This window comes from Myotis brandtii, unplaced genomic scaffold (genome assembly GCF_000412655.1).
Source record: "Myotis brandtii unplaced genomic scaffold, ASM41265v1 scaffold566, whole genome shotgun sequence".
Lineage (NCBI taxonomy): Eukaryota > Metazoa > Chordata > Mammalia > Chiroptera > Vespertilionidae > Myotis > Myotis brandtii.
Genome location: NW_005370110.1, coordinates 756,796 through 773,413, shown reverse-complemented (window position 1 = coordinate 773,413; position 16,618 = coordinate 756,796). Strand labels below are relative to the sequence as shown.

Below are 16,618 nucleotides of genomic sequence, written 5' to 3'. Positions count from 1 at the left end.
CCTGAGCCGGGGGTGCACCTACCTCAGACCCCCTCCCCGCCCCCATCCCTGCCTCCAGGAGGAGCAGAAAGTGGGGGCTGCGGGTGGGGGAGCCCCTGCCAGCTCAACCCCCCGGGTGGCTGGAGAGCCAGGGGGGCAGCGAGACGCGGAGATGGCCGATGAGCCCGACTGGCTGGACCTGCTGGGCCGGTGGACCTACGGAGTGGACCCCGGTGGGAGAGTCTTCTTCATCAAGTATGTCGTCCGTCTCGTTGATTTCTGATTTCTTTAAAGTTGTCGAACTTGAAAGGCGGCGGGGCTGGGGGCGGCTGGCGAGGGCAGGGGGGGAGCAGGGGCTGGAACAAGGGGCATGACTAACAAGTTTATCACATGCCGGTTTGAATGGGTCTCCCGCCTTTTCCTGGGCGTTCAAAGTCCAGCACAGACTCAGCATTCTGAGGGCTGGAAGGGCAGGGCCAGGCAGGGCAGGTGTCGGCCTTCCCCCTCCTCCCAAGGGGAGGACGACCGGACCCGGGGCCCAGCCTGCAGCTTTTTCTTCTCAGTGCAGTCCGCTGAACCGGCCAGGGCTGCGTTCTTTCTTTTTCTTTGTTGTCCCCCACCCCCCTCCTTAAGGGAAGACTTGGGCTAAGTGACAAAACATCAGGGGGCCCTGCCCCTACCATCCAGGTCCTGGCATATCCTCACCCCAGGACCCAGTGTCCCCAGGCCGGCCGCCTCTCCTTCCTGCTTCTTTCTAGGGCTGTGGTCCAGAGGAGGGAGGGGACGCCCTCAGCACATCAGCATTCTTCAGAGAGCGAGCCTCTGCTGCTCGCAGTAATATATTAGCACTGTTATATTAATTCCATAAACCGAAATGGCTCTGGCATAATCTCATTATAACAGAGTGGCCCCGCTGGCGCTATTTTGGCCGCTCGTACCGTAGTCATGCTTTGCCAGGAGAGAAATCTCCCGAGGATACAGCAAGTCTACAGGCGAAGCATCCTGAGCTGTTCCCCACCCAGGAGGAGTTGTCCCTTCCTCAGGAGAGCCCCTCAGAACAGGAGAGCGGAGGGCATCTCAGATGCATCCGTCCGTCTTCAGATGGGGAAGCAAGGTCCTCGGGCAGAAGGTACTCGTCTGAGATACAGCCACTTGTTATCAGAGCTCGGGCCGGTAGCTGCTGACGGTAGCCATTCCCCTTCCCCGCCTGTGCAGGTGGCCAGCGATTTCCCTCTAGTGTTTCTCAGTTCCCTCATTTGCTGTTGGCCTTTCTTCCGTAATTATCACCCCTATGATCCTAATTGAGGTTGCAATTAGATTATCTTAGAAATGACCGCCATTGAAGTTCTTGATCCTGGGTTAGATTCTTAAATAACAGAAATCCCCCAGTATTAAAACTGGAGTTTCTGCTGTCCCTGGTTTGAGACTTTATTGCCCATAAGAATCACCCAAGGAATTTATGAAAAAGGCCGACCCTGATGCTACCTGCAGGCATTCAGAAGGCCTGGGGTGGAGCCTGGGGATCTGAATTTCCACAAGTTCCTCAGTTATTCTGATGAGGATTTATGTGACTCTCATCTTTCTTCCCAATCTCATTTGCCTTCTAGCTTCTCTTCTTTCTTTCTTTCTTTCTTTTTTTTTAAAGATATATTTTTTTGACTTTTTACAGAGAGGAAGGGAAGAGGGATAGAGAGTTAGAAACATCGATCAGCTGCCTCCTGCACACCTCCTACTGGGGATGTGTCCGCAACCAAGGTACATGCCCTTGACTGGAAATGAACCTGGGACCCTTCAGTCCACAGGCCGACGCTCTATCCACTGAGCCAAACTGGTTAGGGCTCTTCTTTCTTTTTTAAAAAAATGTATTTTTATTGATTTCAGAGAGGAAGGGAGAGGGAGGGAGAGATAGAAACATCAATGATGAGAGAGAATCTTTGATCAGCTGCCTCCTGCACGCCCCATGCTGGGGATCGAGCCCACAACCTGGGCATGTGCCCTGACCGGGAATCAAAACATGACCCCCTGGTTCATAGGTCGACACTCAACCACTGAGCCACGCCGGCTGGGCTTCTCTTCTTCTTTCATTCCACAAACTTTTATTGAGTATCCGCTGCTTTTCTGCCGTAGGGCTAGGCATTGGAGATAAGGAAGAGAAAAAAAAAAAAGGAAAAAAACAGGTTTTTTTTCTTGAAGGGGGTAGGAAGAAAATGAAAATAAATACTTAGGAAATAATAGGATCCATTCTAGAGGTGTTTTCTTGGTGCTCCAGGAATACAAGGAAGAAAAAACGAATGTTCTCCAAGGAGGAAACATTTGAGCTGCTTCGAGAGGAGAGAGACTAGAATGAGAGGGGCCTCGAAGCAGAGGCCTATGGGAAGGAGGGCATGCTGGGTGCCAGGGCACAGGTTATCTAGGACATGAGGGGGCGCCTAGAGATGGAGTAGAGGTTGCAGAAGATGTGGTAGGACAAGGGGTCTGAACCTGCTTCTGTAGGTGAAGGGAAACGAAAGATTTTAAACAGAGGATTGGCATAGTTAGAGCTGCATTTTAGAAGGCTCCCTCTGGCAGCTGCATGGACGGAAGATGACTTGAGGGTGGAGAGCAGTTAGGAAGCAATGGCAGAAGGCCAGCTGATGGGGAACTGGATTGGGATGGTGAGAACAGAAGGGAAGGAGAGGGAGAGGGGGAGAAAGAGGAGTGGAACTGAGAGCATTCATGTACTGCCTGAATGTTGCGGAAGGGAGGAAAAAGGAAGATTTGAAGATAAATCTCAGAATTGTTTACTTCAGGTTGACAGAGATTAGGAGTATGGGGAGAGGAGCAGATTTTAGGAGAGATAAGTTCAGTGGGGAAATTCCAAACTTGAAGTCCCTGTGGGATATTCACAAGGTGACAAATAGGACAGAGCTTAAGGGAAAGGCCTGGCTGGAGAGTCCTGAGAGTCATCATGTGGGAGTGGAACCACCCAGGAGTAGGTGAGAGAGAAGACGGGAGGGCACCCAGGCAGCACCCATGTTTAAGGAAAGGACGGAGGGAAGAGAGGATGGAGCAGAGGACCAGGGGTCACAGAGGGGGACAGCACCAGGGCCAGGGGCGGGTGCTGCCTCAGAAGGTGAGGAAGAAGGACGTCAGGGAGAAAGGAAGAGTCAATAGAGAAGTCAAAAGTGTCCACTGGGTTTAGGAGCTGCGGGAGCCTTTAATGACCACCAGGAAAGTGGTTTTAGGGGCAGGCTTGACACAGAACCAGCCTGCAGGGATTGCTGAGTGGGAGACCAGGAAGTGGGGACAACTAGAGGGACTGGTTTCCAAGAGGAATGTTTGGTCACTAAGAAGAGGAGCATGAGACAGAAGCCGGAAGAGGAGGCAGCATTGAGAGGGAGGCCAAGGGTCAGACTGTGGAAGTCTGAACAGGAGTGAGGACTAAAGGGATAGACCTGACAGGGAGAAGGAAGCTGTAGACACCAATCTTCACTAGACTATAGATGCCCAATAGAATTTGATTCTATAAAAGATAGGGGAGGGTGGCGACTACCCCCTTGGCAGAGGGATTCACCTTAATGGAGCAGGGCAGCCTCTTCTCCAACATATGAAAGGATGGGCGGGAACATGGCTACGTTTGGGAGATGAGTGGTTAGGTCCACTAGGAAAGGTTCTGCCCATGCTTTCTATTTTGTGTGAAATAAGAGATAAGACATCCATTGAGAAGGGGTGGGTGTGGGTGGGGGTGGGGAAGAGGCAGGCGTGAGCCTTGAGGTTGGTGGGAAAGCCTTAGAACAATCTGCAAATGGCAACTGACTAGAGCCCCTGAAGAAGATTCTAGGGCCAGCCAAGCTTGGAGACTGGATTTGCAGTGACATCAACCCTCCCAGTTCCACAGGGTCCCCGTCAGCCCAAAGCTGGAGTGGGATAGCCTGTGACTGCATTGTTCTGGGCCAGGGGCTGAGACACCGGAGGGCCCCAGGAAGAGGAAGTTGAGGGTGTGGTGGGGCTGTGCCCACCCTGGTGACCTCATGATTATTCATGATCCGGGCAAACTGAGGGAGCTGACAGTGTGAGAGCAGGAGAGGGATCAGGGGCCAGAAAGTGTCAGGGTGGCAGGGAGGAGGCACAAGAACCAATGTCCCCTCACACTTACAAGTCAGCGCTGGCTGGATTTACTCTCCCTCAGCCGCCTCTCCCATTGCCTCCCAGGACCAAAGCCCAGCCCAGAGGTCATCCCCAAGGCCGCCCAATGTCTCCAGGGTCCCCGGGCCACCGGAGCAGTCACTTTGTTCCTTCTCTCCTCTCCTCATTCGAGGGGTGGGTGAGCTGGGAAATCTCCTCCTGCAGAGGGTGTCCAAACTTAGGGAAGAGTTAGTGAAGTCAAGAGAAAAGCAAGCCTATTCCACACCAAGATTTGGACCTGGATGTTCCTAGCAGCTCCCTTTGTAATGGCCCCAAACTGAAAACAACCACAGTGGTTATCAGCAAGGGAGTGGAGGAACACACCACCCTATATCCTACGATGGAATGCTACTCAGTAATGAAATGGAACAAACTGTTAACTCATGCTACCACATGAGAGGGAATAAGGAAGAAAAGAAGGAAAGCAACAAAGGGGTCTAACTTGTATGATTCACTTATATAATACGCTAGAAACTCTAGAAAATGCAAACTAACCTGTAGTAACAGGAAGCAGACTCGTTGCTGGGGGGAGGGGAAGGTTAGTAAAAGCTGTGTGTGGGGTGGGGCTGTGTAGAGAGGAATTACCACGGGGCAAAAAGAAAATTTGGGGGAATTCATTTCTTGATTTTTGTGGTAGTTTCATGAAACTTTAAATTAAACCAGGCGTTTTAAGTATGTGCAGTTTATTATATATCTTGCTTCGCTAAACATTTTGCGAGTCCTTCTTACTAGAGTTTGTTATGTTAATCAAAGTATTAATTATAGCTTAAAAGCACTGAATGTCCTGGGCCCCAAGGACCCCCCACCTCATAACAGGTGGCCTAAGAGTCCTCTCCTCCACATACCTGGATTGGCCAAGAAGGTAGGGGAGAAGGCAGTGCGCCTTGGCTGGTGTGGGCCGAGAAATATCGACGGGTCATCTGCCCTCGGATCCTCGGCTAGAGCCCAGAGGATCTGCACTGTGGGGGAGCCCACCCTGGTGGGAGGAAGATATTAGAAAAACTCAGCCCTAACTGGTTTGGCTCAGTGGATAGAACGTCGGCCTGTGGACTGAAAGGTCCCAGGTTCGATTCTGGTCAAGGGCATGTACCTTAGTTGCGGGCACATCCCCAGTAGGAGGTGTGCAGGAGGCAGCTGATCAATGTTTCTCTCTCATCAATGTTTCTAACTCTCTATCCTTCTCCCTTCCTCTCTGTAAAAAATCAATAAAATAAATTTTTTAAAAAAAGAAAAGCTCAGGTTTTATGGGGTATGGATCTGGGCCTGAATCCTGGCTTCATCACTGACGGATGGTGCGGCTTTGGGCCAATGACGGCACCTCTCTGAACCTCACGTTCGTCATCTGCAAAATTCCTGATGTGAGGGAATGTTGTGAGTGAAAATACATGGTGTTATAGACACCCAGGGACTGCTGGCTCACCCGGCCTCCTCCTTTCTTATCCACCGAGGAGCTGCCACTTGAGGACCTTCCCTGTTCTTCCCATGTGACTTTACCGTCACCTCAGATGTCACCTCCCTAGCGAAGCCCTCGTGCTGTTCCTCGTCTCAACTTCATCCCAGTTAGTGCTCCTTCTCTCTGATGAGACAGCACTGTGCTCGGCTGTAACAGGGGTTATACTTCCTATCACATCACAATGTAATCTGATCGCTAAACATTGAGTTGCCATTGACATACAGCCTTATATTATGTCGCTGTCTTTCTATATCCTCGTCTCAACTTCATCCCAGTTAGTGCTCCTTCTCTGTGACGGGACAGCACTGTGCTCGGCTGTAACAGGGGTTCTGCTTCCTATCACATCACAATGTAATCTGATCGCTGAACATTGAGGTGCCATTGACATACAGGTTTGTTTCTTTGGGGTCAGGGATCAGACAGTGTTCCTCTCTGAATCCTCAGCGCCTGCTCAGTAAATGTGAATGTGAATGAATGAATGAATGAATGAAGGGCATGTGGATGCTCCATCTCAGGTGTCTGGGATCGGACAGTCAGTGTTGATGTGAACTTGCAGGCAGGTCTCTTGAAGCTGACATTTTCTTACTGGTTTTCTATAGTGATGAGGAAAAGTCAACCAGTTGGGTGCACCCTGGTACGAAATCCCCCATCCAGAGTGGATACTGCTCCAGCCCAGGTAAGAAGCTCCTCTGCCCCTGTTTTTGCAACAGAAAAGGAAGCAGGGGTGTCCATCAGTAGATGAGAGGATGAAAAGCAGTGGCACATGTACACAGTGGAACACTACTCGGCCGTAAAAAGGAAGAACATCTTACCCTTGGCGACAGCATGGAGGGACCTGGAGAACATAACGCTAAGTGAAATAAGCCAGTCAGAGAAAGACAAGTACCATAGGATTTCACTCATGTGTGGACTCTAATGGACAAACCGAATTACCAAGCAAAATAGAGACAGACTCATAGATAGAGAGCAGACACACAGCCCTAGGGGGAGGAGGCTGTTGGGGGGAGTGGAGGGTTTGAGCAAAATAGAAAAAAAGAGAGAGAGAACTCGTGGACACGGACAACAGTGTGGTGATTGCCCTGATGGGGGATGGATGTAGAAGAGGGCATAGAGGGGATAAATGGTGATGGAAAAAGAAAGTAAGCTTTTAAGAAAAAATAAAAGGACGCAATAGCTTGAGGTGGCAGGAGGACTTTGCTTCCGGCCTTTCCTTCTCCATGGATAGACTCGGCGGACATTCCGTCCACCCTCTGGGGGACAGTGCGGGAGGGTTGATGCTCACTCTTGGGTCAAGCCTCTGCTCTACAATTAGTGTCTGGGGAAGACCTCTGAGAACAAAGGCTTTGCTCCTCTCTCACCTCCTTCTCAGTCAGCAAATCCCCTTCATCCTGAGCGCCCCTGACCTGGGCAGGGCCCAGCCCCCAGAGCTGGACCCAAGAACCTGATGCCGGATGGAGCTGTTCTCTCTGGGGGCTGCCAATGTAGGCGCCACCAGCCAGGGGCTGCTGAGAGCTGAAATGTGATTAGCGTGACTGAGGAACTGAATTTTAAATGTTAATTAAGCTACATTTAAAAAGCCCATGTGACTGGTAGGAACTCTTTCACATAGGGGGAACCTTAAAGAAAAGGGGGCAGGGCCAACCCTGATTGCTTACTATGGAGCAGACTCCACTCCCAGCCCGAGGGGAACAGCCAGGTGAGTGGGAAATGGGGGGACACGTCAGGCAGAGATTTTAGTCTCAAGGGAAGAGGTTCCACAGGGAGAACCAGAAGGCCTGCTGGGACTCCAAGTGAACAACCAGTCGTCCTCTTCGGGCCACCAGAGACGCACGCGCAGGGGCCTTCCAGCCCTTGGCCTGACCACAGAGCAGGCACGTGGTTCTGAGCGTCTGGTCCCCCGTGGGGCACGGTGGCACCGCAGGGCACACTGGGTTAAGTGCTTGACTTGCCCACAGCCTGCTTTCTTTTAGATTCCAGGCTGCAATCATTGTGGTTTTATAGCTGGAAGGGATGTCGGGGGTCCTGGAGTCCAAGTCCTTCATTTTAAAGTAAGAAAACTGGGGTGGTGGGGGGAAAAAGGGGGTCCTAATATAATGTGACAGAAGATTTGACTCTGGGTGGTGGGCACACGGTGCAATATACAGATCTTGTAACATAGAAACCCACACCTGAAACCTATATGTTCATGGTGACCAATGTCACCCCAATAAGTAATAATAATAATAATGATAATAGTAATAATAAAGAAAAAGAAAATTGAAGAACAGAGAGGAAGTCCCTGGCTCAAGGCCAATAAGTAAAGCGGAATTGGGGTTCAATGCGTGAGATGGAGGGGCCAAGTGACCTAAGCCCCCACCTCAGCTCTGCTTTCTATTACTGTGCCATGAGCAAGTGGTTTAATTTCTCCAGGACTCGGCTTCTTCATCTGTAGAATGGGGATAGGGAATGAACCTCAGATGGTTGTAGCACAAAGCGTGCAAAGAGTCACCGTCAGCAGAGGCGACCGCTGTTGTTATGGTCACGGTTGTGTTTCTGACAGACAGCGAGGCTCCTGCCCGGAGGCAGGGCTGTCTTCTTCTGTGCAGCAGCTGTTTCCAGTCTGATCCGCCCACTGATCAGGACTCTAGGTAGGACTCTAGGAAGATGAATAAAAGCCTGTGAGCCAATTCTTTCCATTTCAGCTGTAGCCACCTGGCTGTCCAAGGCTGGGAAGGGGTTAAGGTGCCCCCGAAGCTTGCTGGGAGGGCAGCTGGCTCAGCGGGCACTCGGCCTGGACGAGAATATAAGCACTCTTGGTGTTGCCCAGGCAGAGAGGGCAGTGTGGAGGGAAGCTGCTGGAAGAGGCCGGGGACATCATCCACCCTGGCCTCTTTCCCAGGCACATCACAGTGGCAGGATTTTTTATGATTCTGACCCAGTGGGGATCCCTCTACTTGGGGAGGCTGCCAACCCACGCCCTTCTGAATGGCAAGGTCCTCCCACAGGGACAGAGGGAACAAGTGGCATTTATGGAGCAGCACGGAGGAAAGAATGTGAGCTTTGGAGGCAGCAGACCAGGCTCGCATTCCGGCTCCGACACTTCCTGTGTGACCTTAAGCGAGTTGATTAACCTCTCTGGGCCCCAGGTTTGTTATCTGTAAAAATGTTCAGGACGATGCCTATTATGTAATGCTGCTGTGCAGAGCAAATGTGCTCATAGTGGTGAGCTGTGTAGCTCCGAGGAGGGAAGCACTCGCTAAGGGGTAGCTGCTGCTGTTAATTCTCTGGGCCGAGTCCTGGGAGGGGAGGTGGGCCTGCTGACTGCCCTGTTGTGCTGAAGCAGCAGCAATACCCGCAGCAGCAACTATGGAAATAGACCCTTGATAAATAGGGGTGAGTCAAATGAATGAATAATAACTGGGCCCTCCGCTCTATAGAACCCAGCTGACAATATGGCTAGAGAGATTCAGACCTATATTTTATAAAACCTTGGGCATTTGGACCGACCAGAAAGGTGGAACTGTTGTGAAGAGAACCTGCACCTGTTTGCCAACCTGTCAGCCAGGGGCCTCTTGCACCCCAAAACAAATGATCTCCCCCAGATCCTGCCTCGGGTTCTCAAAAGACTCCTTCACCTCTGTTCGGGGTGGAGGAGCCCTGTTTGCTGGGGAGACAGATGCCGCCAAGGGGGCTGCTTTGGAAGGGCGGGCAGGGTGACACAGGTCACTCAGAGATGGGTGGCCGAGCCTCCCAGGGGATTGCCCAGGCACCTCTCGGCCAAAGTCAGCTTCCTCAGCTATTCAGTCCTTGCTCCCTGGGCGGGTCTATGACTCTCCACTCAGAATTTCCTATGGAAATTTTTTTTCAGAAGTGCTATTAGAAAATTGTTTAAAAGTCTATTTTCCCGGGACTGATTTCCTAGGTCCTTAGGGTCTTATCTCGAGCAGCAGAATTGGGAGTAATAACACCGGCCTGGGTGCTCTGTGAGGCCTGGGCAGGTGACCCACCCTTGGCTCCAGCGTCCGCGGCTGTGATGTAAACAGTCTGTGGGATGATCCTGAGGACCCTCCCAGGGCCACCCCCTGTGTGTTCACTGCTGTACCCCGGGGGCTGGCACAGAGCCCTGCACAGAGTAGATGCTCAATAAAAGTTTGCTGAATGAATGAGCGAATCCTGTGAGGTGATGACTCACTTGGTCCCTACTCATTGGTATGGGCTGGAAACAGACCGATAAGAATAATGGACAGAAAGGGTGAAATGGCCCTAACCGGTTTGGCTCCGTGGATAGAGCAGGGGTCCTCAAACTACGGCCCGCGGGCCACATGCAAATACAAATATTATATTTGTTCCTGTTTTGTTTTATTTACTTCAAAATAAGATATGTGCAGTGTGCATAGGAATTTGTTCATAGTTTTTTTAAACTATATAGTCCGGCCCTCCAACGGTCTGAGGGACAGTGAACTGGCCCCCTGTTTAAAAAGTTTGAGGACCCCTGGTATAGAGCATCAGCCTGCGGACGGAAGGGTCCTGGGTTCGATTCGGTCAAGGGCACGTACCTGGGTTGCAGGCTCCACTCTGGCCCAGGCCCTGGTTGAGTGGGGCTCATGCAGGAGGCAACCAACCAATGTGTTTCTCTCACATCAATTTCGGTCTTCTGTTTCTCTTCCACTTTCTCTAAAAACCAATGGAAAATATCCTCGAATGAGGATTTAAAAAAAAAAAAAAGGTGCAATGCTGGTTTGAACGCTGTTGGCTTATCCGAATTTTCCTGGTTCTCCCAGCGCCCACCCCTCCTGGGTGCAGGTCGGGCTGCGGGGCTGAGCAGGGCAGGAGGGTGATTCTGTGCTTGTGTTTTCTCACAGGTTTGCCCAGGGGCTGGGAGATGGATTCCACCCGGGAAGGAGCCGTGTATTTCATCAAGTGAGTAAGGTGGCGCTCGCTCTGGTCTCCCTGGGGGGCCTGCCTTTGTGCTGGTCACTGGTGCCTTCTGGAGAGGGGAGGAGGCTCAGGGGCCTGGTTTCTCCCTGAGGGCTTTGCTGGGGCCTCTCTGTCGCCAGGAGGTGTCCCGGCTTCCGAACGAGCTGCAGATAAAGATGGGCGTGTGTGCATGTGTGTGCGTGTGTGTGAGGCGTGCGTTTCTGTGTGTGTTGATGTTGGCTTGCGAGAGCCAGTGTCAATCGTGGGAAGTTTTCGAAGGTAGGGCGGGGCGGGTGGAGCGCTGGGCTCGGCTGCACGGGTGGGAGGGAGATGGCTAACAGAGGAGAGGCTGCTCCAGACACAGAACAAAGGTTCCGAGGAAGGAGACGTGCACCGGCTGCCATGAGAGGCAGGAAGTGAGCCGGTGGGAGGGGAGGGCTGAGTGGGGTGCACACACGGGCAGGTTGGGTGGCCACCGGGCTGCTTCCCCTACTCCTGCTCTCCTGGAGGGGGCATTGCGGTCCTGGCAGTGACAGGTGTGTGTCCAGGGGGTTGGTCAGCCCCTCGGTGGGCTGGGATAGCTCATGCTCTCAGCAGCTGAAGGGGCCACCCTTGATGTGACCGTGGAAGTAGCTCTCTGGGCCGGGGTGGTCCACATCTACCCGATCGGACTCCTTTCCCTTCGCCTCGGCCTGGGTCTCGCCACCTCCAGGCTGGGTCCTGGCTTTGCTCCCGTGGGTGAGGCTCGGCATGCTCGGGCCTGTGGGCCTCTCCGTCTGGCCTGGCCTCAGACTCTGCAGGGCTGGAAGGGAAGGCGGCTGCCCAGAGGGGGCCCCTGCCCAACCAGGGAAGGGGCCCCTCTTTTTTCCTCCCCCTCCCTCTCTTCTTTGAAATCCTCATCTGCCTATACCATGGGGTCACCTTTCCATTTCCACCCCAAGGCCCACGAGCACTTACACCAGCTTGACAGTTAACCAGATGCTGAAAACAAAATCAACACCCAAAGATGATCTGACAAATTATCTGTTTTGGAAATTGTTGTGATATCACGTGGCTCTCATAGCCCGAGCTCCCCCTGAAATGGAACCCAAATCCTTCTTGCATCGGTTAAGACGTCTCTCCTTTGCTCCTTGAAGATACCATCTTAGCATTCGATTGTGTGCGCTTGGCTCTCGGGGTCGTTGACTGAGCACTTTCACATGTACCATCTCTTCTCATCAGTCACAAACGGCTTTGCACCTGCTGTGGTCTGGCCCTGTCTTCCTCTCGCACCGCTGGCCAGCCACGGTGGTTTTCATCTTTCTTTTTCCTCATCACTCCAAGTTCATTCCTACCACAGGGCCTTTGCATTTGCGGTTCCTCTGCCTGGGAACACTTTCCTCCCCTTTTTGCCCATCTGCTTCAGCTACCAGCGAGAGCACGCCAGCCCTGAACTCATTGCCTTCCCATCGTCAATACCTACCCCAGGTTCGTCAGCTGTCCCACATGGCAGAACCCTCCGAGACAGCCTCGGCCCCTCCTCTCAGGCCTCTCAGCTCTCCCAGCCCACACACTCCTCATCCTGAGTTCATGCCCACAGGGGCTCTCACCTGGGTCATCCTGGCAGCCTCCACCCGTAGGCCACGCTGCCGCAAGAATGCTCTTTTTCTACGATGCAAATTTGGTCATTTCTTTCTCCATTGAAAACCTGTCATGTCTCCAGCTCCAGGATAAACTGAGGCACCCATCAGGGGTTTATCATCTGACTCCTGCCTTCTCCAGCCTGGCCTCCCACACTCCCCAGTTTGCCAGACCCAATGGCTGTGGTTCCCTCAACACCTCCCTTCCACACCTCCCAGCCTTTGCGAGTGCTAATCCCTCTCTAGCATGACTTGTGTCTGCCTGCGAACACTGAACTCTTCCTTCAAGACTCTGCTCCCTGCGTCACTTCGTTGGGGAAGCCCACCTGTATTATAATTGCTCGTTTGCACATGGTCATTTTCCCTAGATCAGTGGTTCACCGACTTGAGTGTGCCTCACAATCTCCTGGAGGGCGTGTTCAGACAGATAGCTTGGCCCCACCCCTCGAGTTTCTGATTCAGAGAGTCTGAGAATTGGCATTTCATAACAGGTTCCCAGGTTATGCTTATAACACTGGTCCACGGACCACACTTAAAGAACCACTGTTCTAGACTGAAAACTCACCAAGGGCAGGGTGAACACATGGTCGGACAGTCTGGAAACAGAGATGATATTATTTTATTACAGACCAGAGGCCCGGTGCACAAATTCGTGCACTGGTAGGGTCCAGTCAGCCCGCCCCAATGGGAGCCATCGGGGGCGGGCCGGCTGGAGCTAGGGGCAACAGGCAGTTTGCCAGCCAGCCCTGCCCCCAATCGGGGTGGGGGGTCCCCTTGGGGGTGGGGCCAGCCAGGGCAAGGGGCTGTGGGCGTTTCAGTCATTCTGTTGTTCGGTCAATTTGCATATTACCCTTTTATTATATAGGACTAGAAGCCCAGTGCATGAAATTCGTGCACATAGGGGGGTTCCCTCAGCCTGGCCTACACCCTCTCCAACTGGCAGTCAGACATCCCTCTTGCAATCCGGGACTGCTGGCTCCTATCCACTCACCTGCCTGCCTGCCTGATCGCCCCTAACCACTCTGCATACCTGATGCCCCTAACTGCTCCCCTGCCTGCCTGATTACCCCTAACCACCTCTGCCTGCCTGCCTGCCTGATTGCCCCTAACCACTCTGTCTGCCTGCCTGATCACCCCTAACTGCCTCTGCCTGTCTGCCTGATGCTCCTAACTGCTCTCCCCTGCTAGCCTGATTGCCCCTAACCGCCTCTGCCTTGGCCCCCGCCACTGTGGTTTTGTCCGGAAGGATTTCAGAAGACATCCGGTCTATCCAGTCTAATTAACATATTACCCTTTTATTAGTACAGATTGTAACAAACATCAACAAGCCATCTATTATGTATTCTTGTCTGTTCCCAGACTTGTTGGCCACTCCACATATCAGGAGCAGCAGGGGAGTCTAAGAGCTGAGCACCTTACTACATGATTTCATTTAATCCTCACTCCAGTGTTGTCAGGGAGATGCTATCATCTCTAACTATTCGAGCAAGTAAACTGAGGCTTTAGTAAAACTTGTTCAGTGCCATGAAGCTTGTAGAAAGCAAAGCTTGGGTCCAGCCCCACATCTCCCTGATTTCACAGGTTGTGTGTGCTCTTAGCAGAATGCTCCACTGTCCCCAGCATCCCTAGTCCCGGGTTCGGACAGGGGGGTGCTCAACAAACACTAACTAACTGCATGAATGAATGAACGGCCCACTCTCCTTATTTACAATCAACTCCCTGAAAAGGTTTATGACATTTGGTTGGTGGGTGAGTTAGAAACTCTGAGGACCCCAGCCATGCATCCCAAGATGTAATAATAAAAGTGAGATAGCCCTGGCCTGTGTGGCTCAGTGAAGGGTTGCCTATGCACCAAAGGGTCTCAGATTTGATTCCCGGTCAAGGGCACATACCTGGGTTGCAGGTTCCATCCCTGGCCCCAGTGGGGGCGTATGCAGGAGGCAACCATTCGATGTGCCTTTCTCATCTCTCTCTCTCTCTCTCTCACTCTCTCTCTCTCTCTTTCTCTCTCTCTCTCTCTTCCTGCCTCCCTCCCCTTCCATCACTCCCCTCTACTCTCCCTAAAAAGCAATGGAAAAAATATCCTTGGGGGAGGATTAACAACCAAAAGAAGTAAGGTATTCAGACAACGTGGGAAGCTTTTTCTTCCTTCTAGCGTGGATGAGTCAAATTTCAATGAACAAATATTCACATTTGCCCAGAGTCAGACACATAGAATTGTGTCAGTAAGTCCTTCCCTTCATGGTGCTTGGGAGATGGTTCTCATGGGATCCACAACTGGTGTCATTGCTGAAGCGTGCCTGTGGTTTGAAGGTGTCATTTACCAGGAAGGGGTGGTGCAGAGAAAAGAGCAAAAGCAAAGGGTTAAAATGTGGGTAAAACCCATGGCAAGCCTTGTGCCTGTACCACACGCTTCCAGGAGAGGGAACCAAAGCACACAGGATTGGCCCGACTAAGGCTTCAAGGGGTTGGCTCAGGATTGCTCCTCAGGCTGACCCGGAGGCCCTCCTGGAGCCGGAGCCGGCAGAGCCATCTCCACCATCCCCTGCCACATCTCCGCCATGGGGGATCTGGCAAACTTCTTTCAAAGCTTAAACATCTGGCTCTGCTTCCCCTGGGCCTGCTGAAGCCGCCAGCTGTGGAGCTAGCCAGTGCTGCCTCCAGTAGCGCCTCTCTCTCCGAAGTTGGTGGGGAGGGAGATGGGGCAGGGACAGAGCCGCACCCCAGCTGACCCTTGCTCCCAATCTGGGCCCCTGCTGCTCCTCCCACCTGGGTGCGGTGCCCCCATTGGCCATGCCCACCTGGCTCCCAACCTCCTCCAGCCCAGGGAGCCCCACCCAGCCGTTGTCACTTCCTCCTTGTTCTGGTCTGAACGCTTCCGCCAAGAAGGTGCCAGAATGGGCAGTCCCTCCATCTGTGCCTCTAGCTCATCCAGGAGTTGCTTGCTGATCGCTGCACAGGGGCTGCGGGAGGCAGGGATGCAGAAGCCAGGGCTCTGTCCCCCGGTGGGACACCCCAACCTGTGGGACCCCGGAGGCAGCAGGTTCTCCGGGAAGTGCAGTGGAGGTGCCAAGAGCTATTCTGCTGACTCCAGAGGGCAGAGGGGACACAGGAGAGGTCACAGGACAGCATATCTTGTAGTTAGTGCCTGTCCTAGCTCTACCCTCCGAAAGGCAAATGACGCCCATGAACAGTAAAGACGGAGACAGATGAAGAGAGAAGACAGTGGTACAGGGCTCATGTGCAGACAGGAACATGGAGGCTCCGCAGTCAACTTGTTCAAAGCCCCTCAGTCAGTGAGAGATGGAGCTGGGGTTCACTCAGGCAGCCCCTCCAAGGTCACTCTCATACGGCTCCCTTTGGCTCCCCAGTTGGTGTGTTCTGGGAGGTGGGGAGGCCCATGTGGACGTGGCCTGGGTGAGGAATGGGCAGGGCACGTTTGAGGGGCGGCTAGCCTGTCGAGGTAGCGTCTCTAAGACCCCGTGATGGGAGTGGCGTTGACCCCTGAAAGGCAGGGAGTACCCGGATGTTTGGAGAGTTGTGGACTTTCTCTGAGCATCTGGGCTGTAGCTCTCGAGCAGAAAGCAGACAGAACCACAGAGGTATTATCTTAGGAAGCCTTCCTCCACCTCCTCCTCACACTCTTCCCAGCTCAGATGCCTTCTCCTTTGCTGCAGAAACAGAGAATTTCGATTTGGCCAAGGGAGTCTATTTTCTCTGCTCCACCTTGCTGTCCTGGTTGGAGCTCTAAGACCCTCTTGCTGTATCTCCCCCATCTTCTCTCCAGACGAGGGCACTGCCCCCCGCCCCCCAGCAGTCCTTCCTTTGGCCTCTCAGCCCCCAAAGACACCCAGAGCCCCCAGAAGCATCAATGCATCCCCTCAAGCTTCTCGGGGGGATCTGTGGGCTCGTCTGCAGCCCTCGCTCCCTGTCTGCCAGAGAGGAAACCCTCTGAGCAGGCCCATCTGTCTGTCTCCTGCCTTTCCCAGCTGCCTGAGGATTTTGTGGGATGAGGGCTGGGTCCTGTCTCTTCCCCCACCCTCCCTTCCCCTCCTGGGTGCTGTAGTGTCTGGCCCCAAACTCGCATTGCTCCATTGGCTCCTCAAGGCTAGAGCTGCCCCAGAGCCCGCACCTTTCCTGTCTGGAAGCCAGCTCTTCCCTGCCTGTCCCGTGGCCTTGCCAAATCCTGGGGAGCCAGGACAAGTGGGTTGGGCTTAACCGGTCCCACCTGGCACCGGGCCTGCACCCAGGACTTCTCTGCCACTACAGCCGAGTGGCCTTCCCATAGCTGATGAGCTCAGCATCTCAGCTGGGCTGGGGGGTTGGGGAGGGGACCGCGGGATCCTCCCTCCACTGAAGCTGCAAGCAGGTGCATGCTGCTCTAACCTGAGGTCTCCAGCTCTGGCTGGCTGCTCTGGGATGGGAAGGATGGTTCTTCCAGTAGCTCTTTGTAGAGTGGGAGTGGGTTTGGATCAGATCCCTTAACACCCCCCTCCCTTCCTCCCCC

At 53.2% G+C, this 16,618-nt stretch overlaps 1 protein-coding gene across 12 annotated transcripts in view; it reads left to right on the top strand.

Moving 5' to 3' along the window:
- Positions 1-68: 68 nt before the first annotated feature.
- Positions 69-16,618, top strand: part of PLEKHA6 (pleckstrin homology domain containing, family A member 6) — a 147,017-nt gene continuing 130,467 nt past the window's right edge. For 4 of the 12 annotated variants that reach the window (XM_014549706.1, XM_014549689.1, XM_014549688.1 and 1 more), the window contains exons 1-3: positions 71-234; positions 6,196-6,272; positions 10,438-10,495. In XM_014549706.1, the coding sequence (XP_014405192.1) occupies positions 152-234; positions 6,196-6,272; positions 10,438-10,495 (218 nt within the window). In that variant the 5' untranslated portion in view covers positions 71-151. Of the gene's footprint in view, positions 235-6,195; positions 6,273-10,437; positions 10,496-16,618 lie in introns of all 12 variants that reach the window. The other 8 variants (XM_014549695.1, XM_014549684.1, XM_014549685.1 and 5 more) reach the window with 4 other exon arrangements.